At 38.7% G+C, this 26,275-nt stretch overlaps 1 protein-coding gene across 1 annotated transcript in view; it reads left to right on the top strand.

Moving 5' to 3' along the window:
* Positions 1 to 26,275, top strand: part of LAPTM4B (lysosomal protein transmembrane 4 beta) — an 87,127-nt gene that overhangs the window by 32,936 nt on the left and 27,916 nt on the right. Inside the window, exons 2-5 of the mRNA XM_081071133.1 lie at positions 2,056 to 2,167; positions 20,557 to 20,630; positions 20,970 to 21,092; positions 24,645 to 24,743. Of these exons, the coding sequence (XP_080927259.1) occupies positions 2,056 to 2,167; positions 20,557 to 20,630; positions 20,970 to 21,092; positions 24,645 to 24,743 (408 nt within the window). The remainder of the gene's footprint in view (positions 1 to 2,055; positions 2,168 to 20,556; positions 20,631 to 20,969; positions 21,093 to 24,644; positions 24,744 to 26,275) is intronic.

Raw genomic sequence — 26,275 nt, 5'->3', positions numbered from 1 at the left:
TATGTTTGTGTTTTCCCCCAAAAGTAGTCAGACCATAGTAGGAAATTTGGAAGACAGAGAAAGGAAAAAGTTATTCCAAATCTTAACAATCCTAACCACTGAACATTGCCATTTAAAAATGGATTGCCGCAGACTGGTGCAGCCGCTATGGAAGGCAGTGTGGAGGTTCCTCAAGAAATTACGAATAGAATTACCATATGACCCAGCAATTGGTCTCCTGGGTATCTACCCAAAAAATTTGAAAGCATTTCTCTATAGAGACACGTGTACTACAATGTTCATTGCAGCTTTGTTTACGGTGGCCAAGACATGGAAACAACCAAAATGTCCTTCGATAGACGAATGGATAAAGAAGTTGTGATATATATACACAATGGAATACTATTCGGCGTTAAGGAAAGATGATATAGGAACATTTGTGACAACATGGATGGATCTTAAGAGTATAATGCTAAGCGAAATAAGTCAGACAGAAAAAGCAGAGAACCCTATGATTTCACTGATATGTGGTATATAAACCAAAAACAAGACAAACAAATGAGAAAGAAAAACTCATAGACAGACAATAATTTAGTGGTTTCCAGAGGGTAAGGGGGGTGGGGGGAGGGAGATGAGGGTAAGGGGGATCAAATATATGGTGATGGAAGGAGAACTGACTCTGGGTGGTGAACACACAATGGGATTTATAGATGATGTAATACAGAATTGTACACCTGAAATTATGTAATTTCATTAACAATTGTCACCCCAATAAATAAATTTAAAAAAAATGGATTCCCGAGTGGATATTTTGTAAAACAAATAACCTGATTATATGAACCTCTTCTATAAGTAGGTATTCCCAAATAAGATTTTTATAGTAGGCTATGCCTTTAGTTAGTAAAAGAATTTTCTCAAATTTTGAAGATTCTTCATTTCTTTCCACTTTGACAAGAGTAAAACATAGAGTTCTATCATACATTTCTAAACCCAGTAAAAAGGAGGAATACCAACCAGTCTCAGCTTATCACAGTTGGTACATGTGCATAGTATACATCAAGGGCAGTTGGGAAGAATAAAGGAAGTAGAAATACAGGAAATAGAATGGTCAGCATTTTGCAGTTGTTTGGATGTAGGGCATAAGGAAGGTGGAAAGTCCAAAGATAATCAGGTTTCAAGTATGACAGGAGACTTTAAAAGATTAGGTTTTGAAATCAAAATTTCTAGATTCAAATCTTATTTCTACAATTTATTAGCTGCCTGATCTTGGGTAATGATCTTAACCCCGGGCCCACAGTTATCTCATTTATAAAATGGGGTAAGTTAGCACCTACTTCATTAGGCTATTGAAGGGCTTAAGAGAGAGCATCCGCATAAAGCACTTAGTGCATGAGTGTTTTCCACTTTTGATTATTAGTGGTGAGGCTGTTTTTTAAGATAGAGAACAGAAAAAGAGGAACACAAGTGGGAAGTATTAAGGAAGATGATTTCCGCTCAGACTATCTGAGTTTGAAGTACCCAAAGAAAATGTATTCAGCAATTTCTAGAAGACAGAAATGTGGGCCCAGGATAGAAGGGGGCTCACGTGAGCTACTGCAGGAGTAAGGATGCTGGCTTTGCCATTAAGCAGCTTTGCATTCATTTTCTGACACTGTTTCCTAGATGGTCTCAAAGCTCTGATTGAACCTATGAAAAATGTTTTCTCACCTACAGAAACTTGTAGTTGCTCGTTAGAGTATGTGTCTAACGAGAGTTTTTGTGCTTTTCCACCCTGTGATGTCAGGGCTGCTGCATACATTTGTGCCTGTTGTTCACTCCTCTAGGGTGCTGGCTTGAGGGGGCAGTGAGGTGAAATCCAGCCATCATCTGGGCACCGATCCACTGGCCCTTGGCTGCATCTGAGGGGGCTGGCAGTGTTTCAGCCTTGGGAATGTTTGCCTGCCCTCCGGTAGGTGGAGCTCAGTTTTGCAAGTTAAGTCTCTGTGGAAGTTAAATTCCATATGGTCGGTATAATTTTCTCTTATAAGGACTTTATATTAGGTATATTGCTTAATTGTTTTTTCTTTCTTATTGCAGATCATCAATGCTGTGGTACTGCTGATTCTATTGAGCGCCCTGGCTGACCTAGATCAGTATCGCTTTTCAAGTTCTGAATTAGGAGCTGACTTTGAGTTCATGGATGATGCCAGTAAGTACATCAGAGAACAATTGTAGGTATTTTGGTATTTTCAAGGGCAGGGAACCCGGCTGCCAGTCCTTCCTATTAAATTACAAATATTGATTGATAGGCCCATTTGAACTCATATTTAACTTTCTTTCCATTGGTGCAAAGCAAATCAACAAATATTTATGTACTGCCCATGTTCTGCCTGTGTTCCAAGTACAAGAGTCTAAATGAGGTATCTTCATTTTTCTTTTTAACATGTCATGTTAACATGCCCAAATTATTGCTTTGTTATAGTCTTTTTACCCCTGCCTTTTGGTCTTTTGGGAAGGAGAGGGAGTAAATAGAAGGAAGGAGGGTTAAAAGGATATTGTATGTCTTATTTTGTCTTCTATTGTGTTTCATTATTTACAGTTCTTCCAGGGGGTGATCATTCTACATTTTAGAAATTATGTTGCTGGTTATTTGGTGGATTTGAGGTCTTTTTCTGATAAGTAGAAACATACACAGGGATGTGAATGTGGATAGACAGGGAGAAGGCTAGGCACCCAGCTCTAAGATCACAGGAACCTGAACATTTTATAATTATAGTCATGCTGTGTCCATGCTAACTGAAAGGGGCAGTGCTGTGCATATTCCAAACAAAAGGTCATGCAAATTTATTTGTCATTGGCTTTTGGAGAACTTTAAATACATTTGGAAAAAAAATGGCTGGGGCAAAGTAAGGGGGGAGAGTGGCTCAAGATGCAAGTTTAGAGAAAAACTGGTAGTATTTGTTGACCTTAAACAAATAGACAGCCAGATATCTCTCCAGCAAAATGGGTTTATTCCAGAAGAACAAAGAATTGAAATTCAGGACATGGGGGTCTAATGGAGAACCATCTGCAAATCCAGAGAAACAAAGGAGAGGAATGCCTGTTTATGGACTTGGGAAGGGTTGTTGTAAATAAAGAGTCCCCTGGAGGAAACTACAAGTTCAAAGTAAAGTGAATTTTCATTGGCTCAGTTATGGCCGTCTCCCATTGGCTGAGCTGGCACTGGGCAAGGAGCAATCTTTTCTTCTTCCTACTTACTTAGTAAAGTAGTATCACTTTCTATTGAAAATGCAAGGTATGTCTCTTCCTTTTGGGGTCAGTAGTGTGCGTTGAGTGACAGGAGTGGGAGAAGTCTCCCTTCTAGCCTCTTGACTCCATTTTAAATGAGGTTTCTGTTTATTAATTTTCATGCTTCCAGAAGACACAGTGAGGCTTGTGGATTTTATCCTCAGAGTGAGAAAAAGCTATTCAATAGTTTTAAGTAATTCAGTGGTTATGAACTGATGTGTTTTAAGGAGATCTCTTTTGTTGCTGAGTGGACAATGCATTTAGGGGACTGAATGTGCGAGCACAGAAATGGGTAGACTGGTTTTGGGGACGTTTCTCTGCAATACAGGCTGCATTGGGGATGGGGATGAGGCTGGGCTTTGGAGGTAGAATTGACAGAACTTGCTGGTATGGGCAGTAAGGGAAAGGGAGGAATCTAAGATGATTCCTACTTTCCAACTTAAGTAAACTACCTGCCTCTTTATTGGGAAGAGAGAATCTGGGGTCAGGAGATGGGAATAAACCTGAGAGAGAAAACTCGATTTTGATTTAAGTGACTTAGCTTAGCATAGTTATTAGGAATATAGGCTCTGAAGCCAGAAGACCTTAGTTACCTTAGTTTTAATCCTAACCCTGATATGTATTAAATGTGTTAACATCAGGCTAGTTACCTTGTGTGCCTTAGTTTCCGCCTCTGAAAGATAGGGATGATCATAGTATCTGCCTCATGGGATGGTTGTGATGATTAAATAAGTTAGTACGTGAAAAATGCTGAGAATGGGGTCTGGCCTATAATAAGTGTTCAGTGTATTTTGCTGTTTTACTAACTATTCTTATTTAGATATACTGTAGTTGGAATGTGACTTAGCTTAAAGTGGAGAGTTTATAAAGGTAGTTGGATATGTGAATTTGTAACCCAGAAGGCTAGCCCGAGGTAAATTTGAGGACAACAACCTAAAATTGGTATTTATGTTAGGGAAATAGTAAAGAAAAAAGAGAAAGGGTCCCAGGATTGAGCCCCAAAGGAGCCCCAACATTAGCGTTCAAGAGGAGGAACCTGAAAACAACTGGTAGTAAAGGGAAAACCATGAGACAGTTCATATCCATCATCTTTTACCACCATTGCTTCCTAATATGTTCTGAGAAGTTAGGGCATTATATTGTCTTGGGGTTAGGGACCTTGTCAGACCAAGACCTGACTTCTGCTGTTACATTGTTCATTCTCTGTATTCTGAACAATGCTGTTACTCTTATGAATTCTTCTAGACAGGATAATGAGCTCCATTAATATTAAATTATTCTCTGCCTTCTTCCCCAGAGTTAAAAGACTATTTAAGCTATAAATAAAATATTTGACTGACACTCAAAAATAAATGATCTTTCACTGTTTCTAGCAGCAGGATTCCTTTTCTAAGATAATTGAGGTTAGAAAAAGAAGTTTTAAGTGATGCAGCAATGTTCTATCTGAATCAAATAGTAATACTGCATGCCTTGTTCTAATTGCCAGAGATTAAGCTGGGTAATGACTATCTGACTCTATAGGCTTAATTTAGCCTCAAAGGCTTGCTGGTGTTTAAAATAGTAAATGTTTTGTAATGTCCTGGATAGTAATTGCTGTGCATTTGAGGTTTCTCTCATATTTCACATATTTGAAAGGAATGAGAGGATAGTTAGTAATTACTTTTATTGATCATTTAAATCACACATTAAAAAGGACGGAAGAGTGGATATTCACTTGAGTAAATTCTTTTTTTACTTCCTTTCTCTTACATTTCCTTTTCACGTGTTTTGATCTCTTTTTTTAGTTAGTTTATAGGTCAAAAGTTATCTCTGACAAGACTTTTTTCTTTTTAAATTTTTATCGGAGAATATTGGAGACCAGGACCCATCAGCTATATGTCAAGTCGTTTTTTTCTCTATCTAGTTTTGGGGAGCGCAGCTCAGCTCCGCATCAGGTCGTTGGTTTTTTTCAATCTAGTTGTGGAGGTGCAGCTCACTGGCCCATGTGGGAATCAAACCGGCAACCTTGGTGGTATGAGCACTGTGCTCTAACCACTGAGTAAACTGGCTGCCCACTGGCAGCTCAGCTCCAAGTTCAAGCCATTGTTTCTCACTGGGCCATGTGGGAATTGAATCGACCGTGGTGTTATGAACACTGCGCTCTAACCACAGAGCCAACCGGCTGCCCGCCTTTCTAATATTTAACTTACATGTGGATAGAATTTAATAGTCTTTGAAATGGGTACAATCAATTGCTTTAAATTGTGCTTGAAAATTATGGAATATAGCAATTTTAAATTGATATCTTTTTGGAATGGTGGTACCTGTCTGAAGATGTTATTGAGAAATAGAGTAAGAATATGTCTCACTTTTCTATGTGATCTTTTCTTAAAATGATCTGGTAGAGAAAGCCAAATTACTATTATTTACATCTAAGTGGGGCACATAGGAAAATCTGCTGGGATAAAGAAAGAAAATTTAAGGATTTTCAGTCCTTTACCATTTGTATTTTTATATAATACAAAAATATTAGTAATAATACATATTTATAATTTATAAATAAATATATATTTTTATGTTATAAAAAAATTGACTATATAGTCCCGTGCCACTCAGTGATGGGGATACGTTCTGAGAAATGCGTTACTAGGTGATTGTCATTGTGTGAACATCATAGCTTGTACTTAACACAAACCTACATGGTATAGCCTGATAAACACCTAGGCTGTATGGTATAACCGATTGCTCCTAGGCTAAAACCTGTACAGCATGTTATTATACTGAATACTGTAGGCAACTGGAGCACAATGGTTAAGTATTTGTATATATAAACATAGAAAAGGTACAGTAAAAATACAGTATAAAAGATAAAAAATGCTATAGCTATATAGGGCACTTACCATGAAGGAGGCTTGTAGGATTAAGACTGGAAGTTGCTCTGGGTGCGTGAGTGAGTGAGTGAGTGGTGACTGAATGTGAAGGCCTTGGACATTACTGTAGACATTATAACACTGTACTCTTAGGCTACACTAAATTTATAAAGCAACATGAGATTAAATCAAGCACAAGAGATAATCATACAATCAAGAGACGCAGTTAATGAGATGAGGCTGCTGCTGTCACAGCATACTATTTTACAAAAGACTTTGTTGTAAGTAGAAAGAGTATAATAAAAAGTATAGTATAGTAAAATAAACCAGTAACATAGTCATTTATTTTTTATTGTTATCAAGTATTATGTACTGTACATAATTATATGTCTGTACTTTTATATGACTGGCAGCACAATAGGTTTGTTTACACCAGCATCACCACAGACATGTGAGTAATGCGTTGCACTGTGACATTATGATGGCTACGATATCACTAGGTGATGGCAATTTTTCAACTCCATTAAAATCTTATGGGACCATCATCATAAATGTGGTCTCTCATTGACCGAAACGTCGTTTGTGGAGCATGACTGTACTAGGAAACAATGAGGAACTGTCATAGATGGGAGAAAACTAAGGAGACACAACCACATGCAGTATGAGATCCTGGAATAGGTTCTGGAACAGAAAAAGGAGGAAACAGGTGAAATTCAAATAAGGTCTATAGTTTAATTAATAGTATTATACAAATGTTAATTTTGTGGTTTTGATAATTACACTATTAGATAAATTGTTACTTTTTTTGATAAATTGTTACTATTAAGGGAAACAGGATGAAGGGTATACTTGAACTCTATTGTTTTTTGCAACTTTCCTATATACCTTAAATGATTTCAAAATAAAAAGTTACAGAAAAAATTATTTATTGATTTAAAAGATCAAAGAATAATGTTTGAAAAACGTGTGTGACATATTACCAATGTTTTACTTTGAGTAGAAATAATAACATTTTTATAAGATTTTCAGGGATTGGCAATGAGCTATAACAGGAAGTGTCAGTACTATGCGTAATACCAAACAGCAGATTATCCAAATTAATTTCTGATTAATTTTGCAGATTTGTCTGTCTAGTCAAACTTATTTTATTCATTGGGTAGACACACCTGGCCTGAGGAAGGAAATGGCCATAAAAATCATTAAGTATTGTTACCCATATATGATCACTGGATTTAGGAAAAGAAACCATTGCATATAGTGGAGAAAAGATGGTCTTTTCAATAAATGGTTCTGAGTAAAATCAATGAGAAAAAATAGATACTTCAAAGGAGATATGCATATGACCAATAAGCAGATAAAAATATTCTCCGCATTATTAATTATAGGGGAAATGCAAATTACAAGCCCAGTAGTGAATCATGGCCCCCCCTCCAAAATGGCTAACATTAACAGAATTGACAATAAAAACTGCATGTGGTACAACCAGAATTCTCAAACTGCTGTTGGGAGTGTAAATCATATGACCACTTTGGGAAAACTAAGGCTAAGTAAACGTCTACCCTATGACCCAGAAGTTTTACTCCTAGAAATGTATCCCACAGAAATGAATGCTTGTGCTCATCGTAATGTTACTGGGAGTGACATTTTTCTTCCATTCTTATCTTCTTGAAGGAAAGAATTCAGTCAAGAGAAAGAATTAAGGGAGTTGCAGAAAAGCAAGGTTTATTAGTAAGAAAGTCCACTCCAAAACATGGAGCAGGCTGACCGAGAAGACAGGGAAGCAGCCTCTCCTCACTTACATTGCGTGAGAATTGTCTTTCCCTCTCCCTCTCCAGTATCTCTCATTTTCCCAGCTAGCGTGCCCCATACTCCCTTCTTGCTCCCAAGGTTGTTTGAGCTCATGGAAATAGGTCTGAGAAGCTGGGTGTACATTCTGATAAGCAGGATGTTTTCCCATCCCTCTCCAGTGTTTTTTCCTTCTTCTTGTTTTAGGGGCAGGTGTGAGCCTGCTATCCTGCTGAGCTAGTTGTTTTGTGTCCCCCCTTTTTTTATAATATCCTGCAGAGCAGGATATCTGTGACCTAAGTAAGAGCAGCTGCAAGGGGCCTTCTAACTGAGGCTGGTTCCCTCCTTCTGCTCATTTCTACCTTTCTACCTACCCTGTCAATAAGCCATGAATAAAAATGGTCAGTAGCTTTATTTATAATAGCCAAAAGTTGGAAACAATCCAGATTTCCACTAGTGGTAGAATGGATAGGTATGGAGTGATCATAGATGAAACAGTATAAGCAAAATAGGTGATGGGGACTCATTATACTTCTCTGTGTATACTTACATGTTTCTGTGTATGTTTGGAAGTTTTGATAATAAAATCTAAGCAATAGAAATAAAAAACAGGATGATCAGCTGGGGCTTTCCATAATGGCTATTGGCACCACCGAGCACCTCTCCTTGCACTGTCCTGAAAGGGCCCCAGCTACCTACCTGCTCTCTATTCACAAACCCACAAACAAGTGTGGCAGTCTGCACAACTTGTCCCCTTGTGCATACTCGTAAAGATCCCAACAGTCTTGAGGAAATAGACATACATAGGCAACTGCAAGGGAAACTGAGCCATAGGAACCACCTGACTCTTTATGCTCATCCGCACCTTTCCTTCCATCTATTTATCTTGTAAATCACATTGCTCAAAAGTTTGCATATTCTATACCTTGCTCATTTTCTTAAAAGGATAATTCATTTTCTAGATCTTTTTACAAAGATGTAGATGTATGAAGACCCCTAGGGATAGTGAAGTAACTTGGATAATCAAGGCCAGCTGTTACTGTCCCTAGACCTGAAGAAGAAATGGGAGGGAGGCTGGGGTTACTGGAGCTGGGAACGTGTGAGTCATACAGTTAACCTCTTCATAAGAAGTGGTGACCTTTGGTCTAAGGCCATAAGCCAACCCAGGGCAACCTGATAGCCAGAGGTAGCCTAGCTCTCTATTCTCATCCCTCTCTCTAATCTCTGGGCTCCTGACTAGCTGAACTCAATTAAAGCCAGAGGATAAGGGAACCCTGTTGATAGCCCACACAGGTCAACCTCCTGGAGCAGAGAACTGGATGGTGAAGAGTGGATTTGGAAAGAAAAATGGAAGACCTCATAGAATCATTCACCTACTTATCTGAATGTTCTACTTAACCAAACTATTTTGCCTGGTGTACATTTCCTTACTTTGCCTACGAGAGTACCATGAAAGTTTGCTTAATGTCTTTTAAAAATTAGCTACATTAAGCCTACAGAGTCCCTTGATTTGTTTGAATCCCTAAGTTTGCCAGGTTCAGTAGGAACTAAATTAGCTTAGGTGTCCAGTGCTGCTCCTCCTTTGCTCTTTCCTCATCTGCTGCTTCTCTGATGATTCATTTTGTTGTTTGCATTTGCATTTTAATGTTTTTGAAATCGGAGTGTGATTTACAATTTAGCATAGATTTACCATGAGGATCATTTTTTTCCTCCAAATTTTTATTTTGGAAAAAAGAAAACTTTTCAGAAAAAGTTCATGTGTGATGAACACCAATCTGCTTTTCCATTAACAATGGATTACCTTATTCTTTATAGAATTATCTCTTATTAAATATTGACTAGGTATAAAACAGTATTTGTAAAACATATCAAATAATGGTGCTACAAGTACTTGTGCACCCACTACTTGATTTAAGAAATTGATTTTGGGGGAGGCCAATTGGCTCAGTTGGTTAAAGCACAGTGCTCATGGCACCAGGGCACCAGTTCGATTCCCACATTGGCCAGTGGGCTGCGCCCTCCACAACTAGATTGAAAACAACAACTGGACTTGGAGCTGCTGACCTGTGTCCTCCATAACTAGATTGAAAACGACTTGACTTAGATTTGATAGGTCCTGGAAAAACACACTGCTCTCCAATATTCCCCAATAAAAATTTTTTTTTTTTTTTTAAAGAAAGAAATTGATTTTCACCTTACTTTCCAAAGAGCCCTACATGTCTCTTCCTCATTGCGTATCTTTTCCTCTGACCTAAAAGATCCCACTCTACTGAACTGTTTATCATTCCTTTGCTTTTCTTTATAGACTTACCATGTGCATTTATATCACTAATTGATCTGTTTAATTTTCATGTGCTTGAACTTTATATAGTGGATTCACATGGTATGCTTTTTTCTGAGACTAGGTTATTCAGTTTTACTCTGTGTTAATGAGAAAATTATTCAGACACGTATTAAAGGTGGTAAAGAAGACTTTATTCAAGAGGGACTACAGTAATAGGGGAGAGAGATCGGGCTCAACTCCCACTCCAGCAAGCACAAGATTTATAACCAAGAAGCAGGGTAAGGGGTCAGTGGGTAGAAAATTACTAAGAGGAAACATCAAGGCTACGGAGATTTTTTTTTTAAAAACTTTTATTTATTTTAAGTGTTCTTCTAGATGCCCCAAGGCTAGGGAGATTATTGCTAGACAAATTCAAATGGGGTTCTTGCTTAAGGTATGCCAGGGTGATAGTTCTAGAGGGTTGGGGGGTAAGAATTTGATCAGATAGCAGGGTGATCAGATACCAAGTGTGAGGGATTTTCAATAAGTTGTCTCATGATTCGTGCCAAAGCTGGACTAAATGGGCCAAGGACAAGGCCCAAGGTGTTTGGGCAGAGGAGAGAGTCTTTGTTGTCTACGTCTAACTGAGAACACCTAATCTGCTTCTGGCATCCAACTGCAAAGGAATCTGGAAAATTTAGATTTTAGCTTTTTCTAGCCTGTGCCAAATAGGAAGACACGTTAGAAAGAGGGAATGAATGCTTAGTGCCAGTTCACCATGTCCCCAGCAAATACGTTTGTGTGTTAGGTAAGGCTAATCCTAGCCTTCTTTTTCAGAAATCTTCCATGCTTTAGCATCAACTTGTCTAGGTCTCAGGAAATCCTGTTGTGTTTTGTGTGACTATGTTAAATTAATCTGGTTACATCATTTTTTTAAAATGGCTTTATTGAGGTGTAGTTCATATACCATAACATTTACCCTCGTTAGAGTACAATTCAATGATTTTTCATAAATTTACAGAGATGTGCAACTTAAAAAAAATGTCTAATTACAACTTATGCCTTTCTATTTAATGCAAATCCTCTTTAGTGGCCCACAGTAGTGTTTCCAAAAATTTCTATGTAAATCATGGATGTCTTTTATTAAATTTATTTTATTGCCTTCTCTGCAGGTTTAGTCACACATCGGTTCTTCAGTGAACATAATCACAAAAATCTAAATGCTGTTTATTGGTTTGGTTTTCTATTGTTATATAAGCAACCTTTATGAGACTTAATTATGTCAATATAAATTTCTCAATATAAAAGTATGGTTGGCAGGAGCTAATTTCCTTATTTTAGAGAGTGAGGAGTTAAGAGAGAGTCCCTGAAGTTGACGTAATTACCTAGTTAACCCTTCCTAAATTTTTATAGCTTATTTTAAATCTTTAGGCCATACAACATGGATGAACCTTGGAAACATTATGCTAAGTAAAAGAAACCACAAAAGGTCACATACTGTATGATTCCATTTATGTGAAATGTACAGAATAGGAAAATTCAGAGAGACCCAAAGTAGGTTAGTGGTTGCCAGTGGCTGGAGGGAGGGGAGAATGGGGAGTGCTTGCTAAGGGTGTGGGAGTTCTTTTTGGGAGAACAAAAATATTCTGGAATTAGTGGAGATGGCTGTGCAACTTTCTGAATATACTAAACGAAACCAGTGAATTTTATACTTTTTTAAATGGTGAATTTTATGGCATTTGAATTATATCTCAACAGAAACATTTTATGAGGGAAAATAAGATCCAGCCCAAATAAGCATGTCCTTTGATAAATTCTTTATTGTTCCTCTTGGATGAAAATAATATTGCCTGCTCTGAAGTCCCCTAGCTCTTCATTTATTATCTCCTATTGAATATTTACCTCTCTTCCTAGTAGATGCTAAGAATCTGAGAACAAAGATTATATCCTGTTAATCTTGGCAGTGCCACAATGTTTATCCCGTGTGTCACGCAGCGTGTCATGCGGGGTCTCAGCTCCCACTCCCCATCTAAGAACACAGGACATGGTGAGGCCAAAAAGGAACACCAACAGAGCCATACATAAAGAAGTCATACCACTATATTCTCGCTGGCGGCCTATATTCTCTCTGGTGGCCGGGCGAGACACCCAAAGTAGGATCCACACGATCCGCAATTAGCTGTCTGCTTTTCTGCCGGCCAACCAAACCAGCCAGCCAGCACAGCCACAGCAGTTACATCAGCAGCCAATTGGCCAGCTGACTACAGCGAATGGCCAATCACCACCTGAGCGAGCACCACCCCCACACAAGGCCGAGAGCTTGAAAACTGCTCTCTGGGACTCAGTCCCAACACCATGATACATGAATCTATTGAGTACACATGAAATGAATTTTGGGTTTAAGAATAAAGTTATAAATTAGCAAGTTACAAAAAACTCTTCTGTATGAATATACTTCAATAAAATATTATGAACAATCATCACACACATTCAAAAAGTATATTAGAACCTTCCTCCTGTTTTAGGGGAATAAAATTATGCTGTATTTCTTTTTTTCCCCCCTCTTTTTCCGGCCCACCACCACTTACCCCCTCTCCCTCCTCTGGTTTAAGCCATTATTTTCTCCAGTCAGCTGCTTACAGCAGCTCTCACAGCTGGACGCTCACGATGGCTGACGGCCACTCACGTTCACCGGCCGCTCATGGCAGCCCACAGCAGCACACGGCAGTCCACGGCCACTCACTCTGGCTGCCGGCCACTCCTGGCAGCCCGTGGCAGCCCAGCTCCAAGGAGAGCTGTTGTTCACAATCTTAGCTATAGAGGGTGCAGATCACTGGCCCATGTGGGAATCCAATCTGCAATATCAACATTAGGAGCTTGGCACTCCAACCACCTGAGCCACTGGCTGGGCCCGCCTTATTTCTTATTGTTCCCTAAGCTTTTAGTCTTAGAATGTAAGACCCCTGGAATAGGTACTTGAACATGAGTTTTCTGTTTGCCCCGTGGGGTTTGAGGGCTCTGTAGTTTGCTCTGAGTAGTTCATACCATTGCTATGAATTCAGCTGAAAATTATGTTTCTCTAGACATAATGGTGAGAATATACCCCAAATACTGTTTGTTTTCATGCATCACAGTGCCAGAAATTACATAAAATTGAGACATAAGAATGACTAGGCAAGGACGATGTGGGAACATAAATCAGGTAGTTATCTAGCTAGCTACAAGTTTTATGGGATGGAAACAAATCCAAGAAATAGAAGAGAAAGTAGAATTAGAAATAGAATACTTAAAGAGATTTCAGGGAATTCCTTTATGTGCCTATTCTGTTTCAGTGATAATTGACTTCAGTATCTGGAAACATTTTCTAATTATGCCTTTTGTGGCCTGTGGTATAACTTTTTATAGGATCCTTTTCAAATTAGAACTGCATTATTAAGGCAGGAATTTAATTTAGGAAAGCATGTGAAGCCAGTGTGCTCTCTGACTTTGAGTTTGTGGAGCTGCTGTGCAAAGTATATAGTAAAGGATATTCCTGTCACTGACCAGTACTATTACTAATTGTAAAAATCCCATTTCTTCATTTGCCTGTGACATAATTAAAAGGAATGAATTTTAATTCCTCAGAGTAGTTCTCATGTTTACCATGATATGCTACACATTATTTCAGGTGAATAAACATGTGCCAGGAGATAGAATGTGTACTATATTAGCCCATTTTATGTTACCTACTTGGTGTTTTTATTTGATTTACACTTTGGTTCTACCTAAGTTATCTCATATGCTTGTCATATATTCAGTCTCTTCAATGTGGTTATATAATTACTTATCAGAATAGAATTTTGAATATTTCATCATCTAAAATTAACATTTGTTATGGTAAATAGTATCTCATTGAGTGGTGATAGGATACTTTATTTTATGACTTTCATTTTATTTGTACCTTTCAATTTCTCCAAGTTTTATATTTTTTGCAAAACGTGGAAGTTTAAAATCTTTTCATGATGGGCCTGCCTGGTGGCTCAGGCGGTTAGAGCTCCATGCTCCTAACTCCCAAGGCTGCCGGTTCGATTCCCACATGGGCCAGTGGGCTCACAACCACAAGGTTGCCAGTTCGATTCCTCGAGTTCCACAAGGGATGGTGGGCAGGGCCCCCTGCACTTTGAACACGGCACCTTGAGCTGAGCTGCCACTGAGCTCCTGGATGGCTCAGTTGGTTGGAGTGCATCCTCTCAACCACAAGGTTGCCGGTTCAACTCCTGCAAGGGATGGTGGGCTGCCCCCCCTGCAACTAGCAAGGGCAACTGGACCTGGAGCTGAGCTGCACCCTCCACAACTAAGACTGAAAGGACAACAACTTGAAGCTGAACGGCACCCTCCACAACTAAGATTGAAAGCACAACAACTTGACTTGGAAAAAGTCCTGAAAGTACACACTGTTCCCCAATAAAGTCCTGTTCCCCTTCCCCAATAAAACAAAAATCTTAAAAAAAAAAAAATCTTTTTATGATTATGTGAGATTTAGTTCTGGAGTGGTGTGTTTTTTTCAGAACAGGACATGTAATTCTCATTAAGATTATTTTGTTATATTAATAAAGGCTATATTAATATTTTTATTTTTGGAATAAAGCTTTGAGTTTGCTTGCTTGTTTACGTATGTCTTTTAACGTCTGTGAGGTAGTCAAAGAATATTCTATAATGGGTTGGCTTCCATAAAATTTATTGTTTTCATTATAAAATATGCTTGTACACAATTTGGAAACCATCAAAGTAGACAAAGAAGAAAATAATAAACTTCTGCCTGAGTTTAAGTTTTAGAGATTGCTATAAATTCTAATAGGCTTTGTACATAATAAATGCTTATTGATGTCCAATTCCTTTTAGGGAGACCACAGGATTTTCCCAGTGACTCCCAATATATTGCATTTAATCCACTTCCTTCACAGCTAGGTGTCATACTGACTCTGGGGTTAGACTTCTTGGGTAGACTATCTCATAGACCATTTACTAGCTGGGTAACCTTGGGCAAGGTACTTGCCTTCTCTTAGTCATCTTTTCCTTCTCTAAAGTGGGGATATAATAATAGTACCTACCTCTTAAGCGTTGTTGTAAGGATTAAATGAAATAACAGTGTCTAGTTCACTGAGGAAAACAAGCACATTTATAAATGGGGAAAAGAGAAAGTTGCCAACGTACCATCTTTCTCCGAAAATAAGACCGGGTCTTATATTAATTTTTGCTCCAAAAGATGCATTAGGGCTTGTTTTCGGGATTTCTTATTTTTTTGGTGCACGACAATCTACATTTACCATATTTGCCCGAAAATAAGACCTAGCCGGACAATTAGCTCTAATGCGTCTTTTGGAGCAAAAATTAATATAAGACCTGGTATTAGATTACATAACATTATATTATGTTACATTACCTTACATTTCTTTACCTTTATCTTTACCTTTACCTTACACCCGGTCTTATATTATAGTAAAATAAGACCCGGTCTTATATTCATTTTTGCTCCAAAAGACGCATTAGATCTGATTGTCTGGCTAGGTCTTATTTTCGGGGAAACACAGTATTCATGTACAACAATCTACATTTATTCATGTACAAAAATCTACATTTATTCAAATACAGTCATGTCATCTTCTTCTGGAACATCGTCATAGCTCTCCAAACCCTGAATTCTGGCTTGAATTTCTTGCAACTCCATTTCCTGTAGAACCATTGGCCCCAATCTCTCATGTCCCGCAATAGAGCTCTCCAATGAGCACTTCTTGTCCATGTAGCCTGCTCATAGTGCATTGGCAACACAGCTGTCAGTGATTTTATCCCATGAATTCTTCACCCAAGTCATGACCTCTTGCAGGCTTGCTTCACAAAGTTTCCATGTTGATTTCTCTCTATTCTATTTTCAGTGTAGTCATTGATTTCCATGCACAACTGGTCCCTGAAGGACTTGTTTATTGCAACATCAAAAGTCTGGTGATAGGCAGTCATTCCTGTGAGAATTATTATTTGATTTATTCTCTCTGCAAGGAAGGTTTTCGTGTCTTTAGCATGGTGAGTGCTGGCTGAAGCAGACTAGCAGACCTCTTTGGCCATGTCACAAAACAAGTGGCAGCATTAAATCAACCAATGCCCATATAACTGCTTATGTGCACAAGGCTTTTTCGGTTTCAGGAACATAAATGCCTTAAACACGTTCAACCTTATCTTTCTTGCCCTTAGTGATGATTAAAGGTGGGGCTTTCTTTCCAGACAAATTGCCAAAATACAGGTAACAATGTGCACTTTCATAACTCGTGGGGGAATGTAGATTGATGAGGCACCCCTCTGACCAATTGTCGTTTGAGATCCTTGACCCATAAACACTGCAGTTTCCTCCATAGCAATCATGTTGGAATGTTGGTATTTAGAAAAGTCAATGCCATCAAAAAAGGACTTGAATGCAAGTCCATGTTTAATAACTTCAGTATCTTCCAGCTTGAACAGTGTTGTCGATCTTAGAGACAGTTCATATTGCTGAAGTAAGCCATCCAGCCAGTGTTGGGATGCTTTGAATTCTTCTGGGGATATTTCTAACTGGGGTGCCATTGCAAGGGCAAATGCTTGAATATCAGCCCTGCGCACAACCAAAACCTTTGCTCTTCTGTCAGCAGTCCATCCACAGATGATGTCTTCCAGCTCAGGAAATAATGGTTGCCCATGTGACGTGATCCACACTTGCGCTTCTTAGCATTTCCCTCATCCACCTGTTGACTGAGGTTATTGTACTCTGCTCGCCATTTTCGGACCATTCGCAGATCCAACTTCTCTTAGCAGAAAGCTGTAAGATTCTTGCCCCAGGAGCCCTCCATGATTCCTTTCTTGTACTCAACGGAATAGCTCTTTCTTTTTGCACTCATCTTGTCTGGGGGTCAAAATATTCTCTTTAAATCTACCATTAAATCAAGTGTTAATTGAAGACTTATGAAACAGGAGTGGCAACAAAAATGGTGACAGTTAAGAATGATGGTCCACACAAAAGCAACAAAAAATTGCAGGCACCAAAATTTAGAAAATGTGTCTTTATTTCACACTAGTGCATTAAGTACGTCCATTACAACACACAACGTATTGAATTATGAAGATTCACATTAGACATAACCACATCTGTTCGTTATCAAGTGCGCACGTTATTCATGCATTGTATCTGTACTCTGATTGGTCATTCGGTAATAAGTCTCGAGTTCATCTGTTTACATAGGTGTTTACCTCTCATCCAAAGGCACCCACTTGGGAATTTACAAATACTTATATATTATTTTTTATTCTCCCCTTTCTTCTGCTCTCCCTTTCCCCCACTCTGGTTCAAGCCTTTGTTTCTCAGTCTAGTTGTGTAGGACACAGCTCTCTGGCCCATGCTGGTATTATGAGCCTTGCGCCCCCCGCTTGAGGCAGTCTGTCACCAGTTGTGGGTCCGCTCACAGCAGGTCACGGCATCTCTCATCAGCTGCCAGCCGCTCACGCTGGCTGCTGGCCACTCAACGCTGGCCACTGGCTGCTCATGGCAGCGCATGGTAGCCCGTGGAAGCACACAGCAGCTCATTGCCAGCCACTCACACTGGTTGCCGGTCACTCAGGGCAGCACACCGTAGCCCATCACAGCACAGAGTAGCCCACGGCAGTTTACGCCAACCTCTGGCTGCTCAGCTCCAGGGAGAGCTGTTGTTCACAATCTTGGCTGTAGAGGGTGCAGCTCACTGACCCATATGGGAATCGAACCGGAGACCTTGGTGTTAAGAGCACAGCGCTCCAACCATCTGATCCAACGGCCGGCCCTTAATTTTAATTTATATTGTCATTTATTTTAATTATTAATATCAATAATATTTATTCATATTTAATTATATATTAATATTTTATTCAATATGTCATGTTTTGCAACGGACATACTAAATACGGCTGTCTGGCTAACGATCTTAACTAGGGCTTATTTTTAGAGTAGGTCTTATATTACGAGCATCCTGAAAAATCATGCTAGGGCTTATTTCCTGTTTAAGTTTTATGTTCGTGGAAATATGGTATATTCCACTGTAGTCATAGCTTTCTGCAGGGGAAAGAAAATGAGCCTAATACCCTTTTTGCTTCGTATACAAATGACAGCACAAGAATGCATATGTGTGTGCTTCTGTATTTGTATAAACAGAGGCTTTCCCTTTGCATTTAAGGAACTTAAAATGCATTTAAGTTTATTCCTTCTATAGGCCATGTAAGATTACTAAGAGATATACATGAAATTTCCTTGTAGGTACCTCTTCCCTCACAGAGGTTAGCATTGAAATTATAAAATAAGCTATAAAATATGTATGTATCCTGAAAGAAATCATGATCTTTTACGGACTAATACTAATCATTTTCGGAGGCTGTTAACAATCTTAATTTTTTTTTTCTTTTAGAGAATCAAATTTTTACTCCTTTAATAAAAATCATCAGTGTTGTTATAAATTTATTGCATTAAATCTATACACCAATTTGAGGAACCTTCTTTTTTTAAGATGGCAACCTGTCTTTGTTGATATCTGCATTCTGTCCTGGAATGTACTTTTAACTGTGCTTCTGTTTGTAAACATCCTGCTTAAAATGTTCTCTCATCTCTGAAGCTGAGGATACAGAGAGGATGGTTCTAAAACTAGAATACTTTCCTTTGGAGAAATAACCTATAGGAAGTGGCAACCAGGATGGTTCATGGTCATTATGCAAAGTATAAGTCAAAGGAGCATAGTATAGTAGAAGGAGCCAGAAACTGAAATCATAAAAGCAGGATTAGTCAGAGTTCAGCCTTTGATGCTAAGGCTCTCAACAAGTTACATAATCTGAGCCCTAGTTTCATAATCTGTTCTGTGAGAATAACATCTACCTCAGAGTTAAGAAGACTAGATGAGATATGTGTGAAATGTTTTGGAAACTCAGCACTGTACAGATACTCTACCTCATGGGTTTTTGTGCTCTGTTAGCTAGCGATAACCCCCCACACGTTACCTTTAGAAACCCAGTCATACCATACTTTTAATCAGAATCTCCTAAAGATATGGAAACATGGCCTCTTGAATAAATGTTTAGTTTGTACTACTTGATATAGGTATTGTTCTAGTAGGTTGGTGCAAAAGTAATTGTGGTTTTTGCAATTATTTTTAACCTGTTAAACCACAATTACTTTTGCACCAACCTAATAGACCAGCACTGTTCGATAGAAAAATAGTACAAACACAATATGTAACTTTAAATTTTCTAGTAGCCACATTAAAAGAGGTTAAAAGAAACGGGCGAGATTAACTTTAATATTTTATTTAACTCAGTACCTCCAAAATATAATTTCTGTATGTAATCAATGTAAAAATTAATGAGATATTTTACATTCCTTTTCTGTACTAGGAACTTGAAAGATGGAATATATTTTAATCTTACAGCACATCTCAATTAAGACTGACCTCATTTCAAATGCTCAATGTCCACATGTGACTGGTAGCTACTGTATTGGGCATCTGTTCCCTTCTCGAGGTTGGTTTTGTAGTAGTGAACAAGATATAGAAAAGTCCTTTCTCCCAGGAAGTTTCCTCTTGCAGAGGGAGACAGACAATACACAAACAAATATGAATAAGATAATAGTGATATGTGCCATAAAGAATATACAATAGTAATGTGGGGGAGTGCCTGGGAAGGGCAGTAACTCGGAGGTGTTGACCTTGAGCTGAGACCTGAGTGGTTAAAAAGGCGGAGCTTGTCATGTGAAAATACGAGTGACATTTCTTCTAGTCAGTGGGAACTTCCCTAACGTGGGATGATATTGCTGTGTTTAATGACCCAAATGGTATGGCTGGATTAGCGTCAGCTAGAAAATGTGGGATGAGGTGAGACGAGATTGGAGAAGGCCTGGTCTAGGATAAACAGACGTGAAGTCCATGATAAGAGCTGAGGAGGAAAAAAAAAAGAAACTGAGATTTTTATATTAAATGAGTTGGGAAGCCAGTGAAGGGTTTTAATAGGGGCAGTGAACACATGCATGAGTTCATAAAATACAAGTTAGACAACTTGTATGTTAAAAAAAAACCAAAAACCTATTATATATATATAATTCAATGGACCAGAAGACCAGACTTTTCTTTATATGTCTGTAACCAGTGTTTTCCCCATTTTTGAAATGAACTATTGTATAAATCAATCTCTTATTGATAGGCATTTATATGATTTAGGGAGAACCTCTTTTGAGCACTTTCATAAAGTATCATCTCAAATTCCAAAGGAACTCTGGTGGTTTACTCCGTATAAAGTTTTTTGCTTATAATTGCTTTATAAACAAAGTACCTTTTCGGAGAGACTGAAAAAATGTGTCAAAAATGGCTCTATTACTGATTGTTTCTTTTTAACCTTTGGCAGACATGTGCATTGCTATTGCAATTTCTCTCCTCATGATCCTGATCTGTGCAATGGCTACTTATGGAGCATACAAGGTAAGCAGCTTTGGAATAAGCTGGGCCTTTTTCTCGGTCCCTTACACGTGTAATCTGTGTAGTTATCTGTCAGGAGTAAGATATGTCATTCTCAGTTTTGTATAAGAATCTTTGGAAGTTTCAATCTCTTGTTAATATTGCATGGTGCTAGGAAAATCAGTATCTGAGCCTTGTTTGTTGACTCCTTCTATTTGGCTTACCAGTTGCCATCATGACCTGGTTTAATGAATTGTTATTCCTCCATTTAACTTCAGATTAAGAAAAGGTTTTTCTGAATTAAAAATTACGTTTTATAATACCGAACACGTTAACAACATATTTTTTTTTTTTTATGTTTAGCAACACGCTGCCTGGATCATCCCATTCTTCTGTTACCAGATCTTTGATTTTGCCCTGAACACCTTGGTTGCAGTCACTGTGCTTGTTTATCCAAACTCCATTCAGGAATACATACGACAGCTGGTATGTGGCCACCCGACTACTGAGGGAAACCTGGTTAAGTAAGGTGTATGGAGGTATTCAGATAGACATGTGCACATATAATTTGTAGATTGTGAACTTGCGTCTGAATTAGTGACTGGTGATTTTTGAGTGTTATCTTGAAGATAGGGTTTTTGGTTTATTAGAAAGTGCTTTTGGAAAAACATAACCTCCTGAGATAAGGTGGAAAATTAGATACCGTACACCTACCTAACATAAGTGATTACTAATTGTCTTATTTTTGTAAAATGTAATTTACTCAATTATCAGGAAAGGATAAAGCTTTTTGCCTCTGTGTTTTACAGAAAAGTGGAACTCAGTGGCATACCGTGTCACAAACTTACTTGACCATAGAAGCCTTTCTTCCCTAAGCATCTTTTTGGGACTAGTTTTCTGTCAAATGTCCTTTGTGACCATATATGTGAATATCGCTGACTGGGTATTAAGAAATTTATGGAGGGTATGAGATTAGACACAGGATATTTCTGTGTTTTTATGTTTTTTAAACTGTGAATATGTCTTAAAATTCAGTTTCTTCAAAATCTTAGAATTTTTTAAATGGAGACAATATTCACTCTTTGGAGATTTTAATAGTAGTTTCTGAACGTGGGGAAAGGAGCAGTGTTTTTCTGGGATGGGAGAGAAGAGATTGGGGATTTGATGTGACAGTGGAGGCCAAGAAATTCAGTGGGAAAGAGGGGGTGGAGGGAGAGGAGGAAATGTGGCAACAGAAGTTTGTGATCTTGTGGCATCATGCCCAGATCTTGTAACTCGTACTCTGCAGCCCTAGAACGAAAAGCCTGTAGTGTTTAGCTCCTTAGAAGTATCTGGGTTGTAATTGTGGGTGTCATTCTCTTTAGTAATAGCTTCTCTTTATTTTAGAAAACAGGTCCATGTTTTGGTAGAACATTGTTTCAAGAAAATTTTTGTGTATTTGTTTCCCATGTGCTGATTTTATATGTTACCCCTGTGGTACAGCCGGTGTTGGTGCATGAGGGAATTTATATATGATGAGTAGGTTGTACAAAACCCTTTGTCTTTAAGGACGTGTGTTTTGACTCTGTAATGATGGCCTGGGCTGGAATCCTAAAATCAACTCTGCAAGTGTGGAGGAAGCACGATCTCAACATAGCCTGTCATGGGATCGGGCTGGGAATGGGTGGCGTTGAGTATGGAGATACTAAGCAAGCCACATGGCAGCCTCTGACTATGTGAATAGCATACCGTGTGCTACAGCCCATAGATGCAGAGACTGAGAGGGAGCATAGAGCCTGCTAGGCAGGCAAGCGTTTAGAACAGAGGGTACTACCTAGAACAGGGGTGTCCTAACTTTTTTCAATGTTTTTCACCAACGGCCATATGCGGTAAAATACACAAACAGCCGGGCCACTCACTCGAGGTGAAGTATGTATTGCCTCACCTGGTTCATTTAAGTAAAGTAAATATATTTTTGGAATTTGCTGCGGGCCAATTAACAATGGATTGCGGGCTGCAGTTGGCCCGCGGGCCGCAGTTTGGACACCCCTGCTCTAGATTTTCTGTTATATCCTACCGTGTTCAGTCACTCTGTACTCATTTGCTTTTGAGCCGCTAGTAGCAAAATGATAGTGTTGGTGATGCTGACAGTAATCGTAACATCAGTTTTTAAAAAAATCACCATCTACTTTTATTTGTAATTACAAACCAAAAATACAAGTGCGTATCTTCCATGTGTTCTACGTGAAGATCAGTCTGGGCTGAACAAGTGAGGCCTACAGATTCTCACAATGCCTAAGGCACACAGTAGTGAAAGAAACGTTCAAGTTCCACTGATTTTTGAGGCCCTTGCTGACAAGTAGAGATGTACTGAGTCTGGAGAGACGATTATCTGAGATGGCTGTGGGAGAACACCCACTTGATTCGAATGCCTTTTCTGTTTATGTGGAGTCTTGTAGAATGCAGTTAAAATAGGTTGTGCATGTGTTTTTATAAGTCTTAACTAGACATAGACACCACCCTCACTTTTCTGGGGGGAAGCATATGTAAAGATCTTTGTTTCTACTTTAATCCTGTTTTTTTTAGACACAGAAACGATACATTTCATGTTGTTCTTGTGAACATCAACTGGTTTTATCCTTGCACGTTAGGCTCAGTACTCAGAAACCCTTCCAGGCTCCAAGGGACTAGTTTCATGAGCTGATCACAAAGAGTGACTTATATTTTGCCTAAAGTGAAAGGAGGCGCTGAAAATCACCGGGTGCTGTTCACCTGGGCAGGAGGAGCCAAGCACATGAGTCGCGGGTGTTCTCTCTATTCTTCCTTAACATTTGGAACTTCTTTGTTGTGTCTCAGAATACTGCTAATGTGGAATGCAAACCCATAGTTAGTATGGGCTGTGGAGAAGAGATAAAAGGTGGCAGCGCACACTGGGCTGCCTCCCTGCACACTTAGCTCTGCCAGTTAAATGCAGGACTCCAGTCAGTGCTTGCTGGTGTTGCATGGTGAGGCCCTGGGCCTCCCACTACCCTTAGGAGCAGATTTTGATCTTTCTGAAAAGGTTTCCTTTGACATAGTGTTAGGGTCCGGAGTCAAGCCAACCCTCCCCACCCTCAACTGGACAGAAGACACACGATAATGCAAGTCACACAGCGAGGTTTATTTCCAGCTAGCTGGGGTCTGAGTATCTGCCTGTCGCAGCGCGTTTCAACAAGGACCCTGAGCACTTAAAGCCAGGGGTTAATATATCATTTTAAGGCTTTCAGTAATTTTCCACACAGGCAAGATATTTACATGACTGGGCTTTGTGTCTTGGTCCTGTGTCCTTGTCCATATCCTTGCTGCAAGATAAGCCTTCTCTCAACAGAACATCTTGACCTTGTGATGCAGGTGTTTGTGATTAGGTTGTTCTGGTCTAGGGGCCGTTCAGAAAATGGTTTTTTTTTTTTTTTTTTAACCCTTAAGACAGCAGTTCTGGTGTTAACCTACTCTTTTAACCCTTAAAACGGCAGTTCTGGTGCTAACCTACTCTTACACTAGTAGTTAATCAGTATGGTCTTATGGTAGGATTTAATTGTGGTTTTTTTTTTAATGCTGTGAATACCTACTAGTATAAAAGATACTGCTCTTTGAGAAGTAGCATCAACAAAAATGCTCTGTATAAAGAAGACACTACTGATATTTTCTCCCCCCTGCCCTGCACAAGCCCTTTAGAATTGTCCAGAACTTGCAGAAAATCCAAACATCAGAGATATATAAAGACGACTTACTGACTTTTAACTTTTTATATAGTAGGAAGGCAGAGTTATGTTTTCAGGTCTCACTCATGAATCTTCCTCTGATTTTTCTTTTCAAGAGTTATTGCCTGATATATGAACAGACTAGCCTTTGCTCATCACACCATTTATAGCTTCTCATCAGTAGAGGCAGGCTAGAAATTTTGTAGTGGTCTTTAACAACTGTCTGCTTTAACTAATTGTTTTTTGATAAACATATCTGAATAATGCCTAAGGAATATAATCCTGAATGATTTGCTAATAAGACACTTGTCTTTTGCAGCCTCCTAATTTTCCCTACAAAGATGGTATCATGTCCATGAATCCTACCTGTTTGGTCCTTATTATTCTTCTGTTTATCAGCATTATCTTGACCTTTAAGGTAAGAATGAAGATTTTACTCATTGCCTAAATATTATTAAACATATTCATGTATGCCAAAGAAATAAACAAACTTCAGTCATCTCATTATCTTGCTTTAGATATCTGAACTGCTTTTTGATTTCCTAACAATTTTGTTTCTTCTCTTACCTGTGTGAGAGGTAAACTCTAACCAACTTCCATAGGCCAATCAAGGGTTATTCCAAAATCTGTTAGAATGAGAATAAATTAATATAATGTTATGCCTTACATAGTATATACTACATGCTGCAACATTCATTACAATGTTTGTTGATTTTTAAAATGCAATATATTCTGAACATTCTATAACAATCTATTATATGAAGTTATCATTAAAAAAATTACTTATTGTTGGACATTGAGACACTTTCTACTTCTTCACTTATTAATGTTGCTGCATTGAATGTATTTGAATATATCTTTCATATGCTTATACATTTATTTCCTCAAGATACACTTAAAATTAGAAGGCATGCATAATTTAAAGGCTTTTGATGGGCTGTCAGATTGATCTCTTAGAAGTTGAATGACCAAACACTGCGGTTAGCACTGTTTCCTCTCACCCTCATCAACCGAGTGCTATCTATTCCTTTTCATCTTTGTAAACCTGATAATAAAAACATCATTATTATTCATGCCTGTGTGCTACTAGTAAGTAGAAAATTCTCAAAAAAAATTTGGAAGTTGAACTTTTAATTCCGCTCCCCTTTTTTCACCAACTTTTAATTCTTAGTATCTTCCATTGCCTTTATTTTGACATAAGATAACCCACTTCTTCAAAAATCAAGCCTCAGTAAACTGGAGAAGCTACGCTTAAGGAGAAAATCATTTTAAGAGGTAATATGAAGAAGATGGATAGAACGAAAATGAATCGTTGAAAATGATTTGGGTCTACATTTTTCCCCATAAAACACACTGAGCATTTTGATATTCCACGTGTAGCTTAGTAGTCAAGGATTTGGGCGAATTTTATACGCAGATGGAGAGACTTGTAGCTCCCACTCCCACACCACCCAAACTTTCTGGCTGCGCTGGCAACCCCAAATGTGTCCTTGCCACTCCAAACCATTCAGGCTCCTGGCAAAAGGCCACAGACTCTCAAATCCCACTTACTGTACTTTGTCTTTCAAGGGTAGACTCCCCTTTACCTTCTGCTTGTTTTGGGTGCCTCTCCCTTGCCTTCAACTTGTGTGGTGTGTGTATGTTCCAGATTTTATCTTTGGTACCTGCAGGAAGGTTCATCTGACAAAGCTAGTCTCTGTCATTACCACAAGCTCAGAAGCTGGAAGCTCCCAGTGCATTTTAATTTTTGTAGGCGTTTTCATGTGTATTGGAAACGCTTACATGAGATATTGAGTCAGAGGATGTAGTGAGCGTCTGTCACTGCTATTTTTGCTGTAACCAGAGCCTTGGTTTCTTCGTTTACTAAGTAGCAATGATAGTTAAGAAACATTCTGTAGGACGACTGTGAGGTTTAAGTGAGCTAATGTATGGGAAAATGCATCATTCATT

The sequence above is a fragment of the Rhinolophus hipposideros genome (genome assembly GCF_964194185.1).
Source record: "Rhinolophus hipposideros genome assembly, chromosome: 13".
NCBI classification, from domain to species: Eukaryota; Metazoa; Chordata; class Mammalia; order Chiroptera; family Rhinolophidae; genus Rhinolophus; species Rhinolophus hipposideros.
This window is presented reverse-complemented; position numbering and strand designations above follow the sequence as displayed.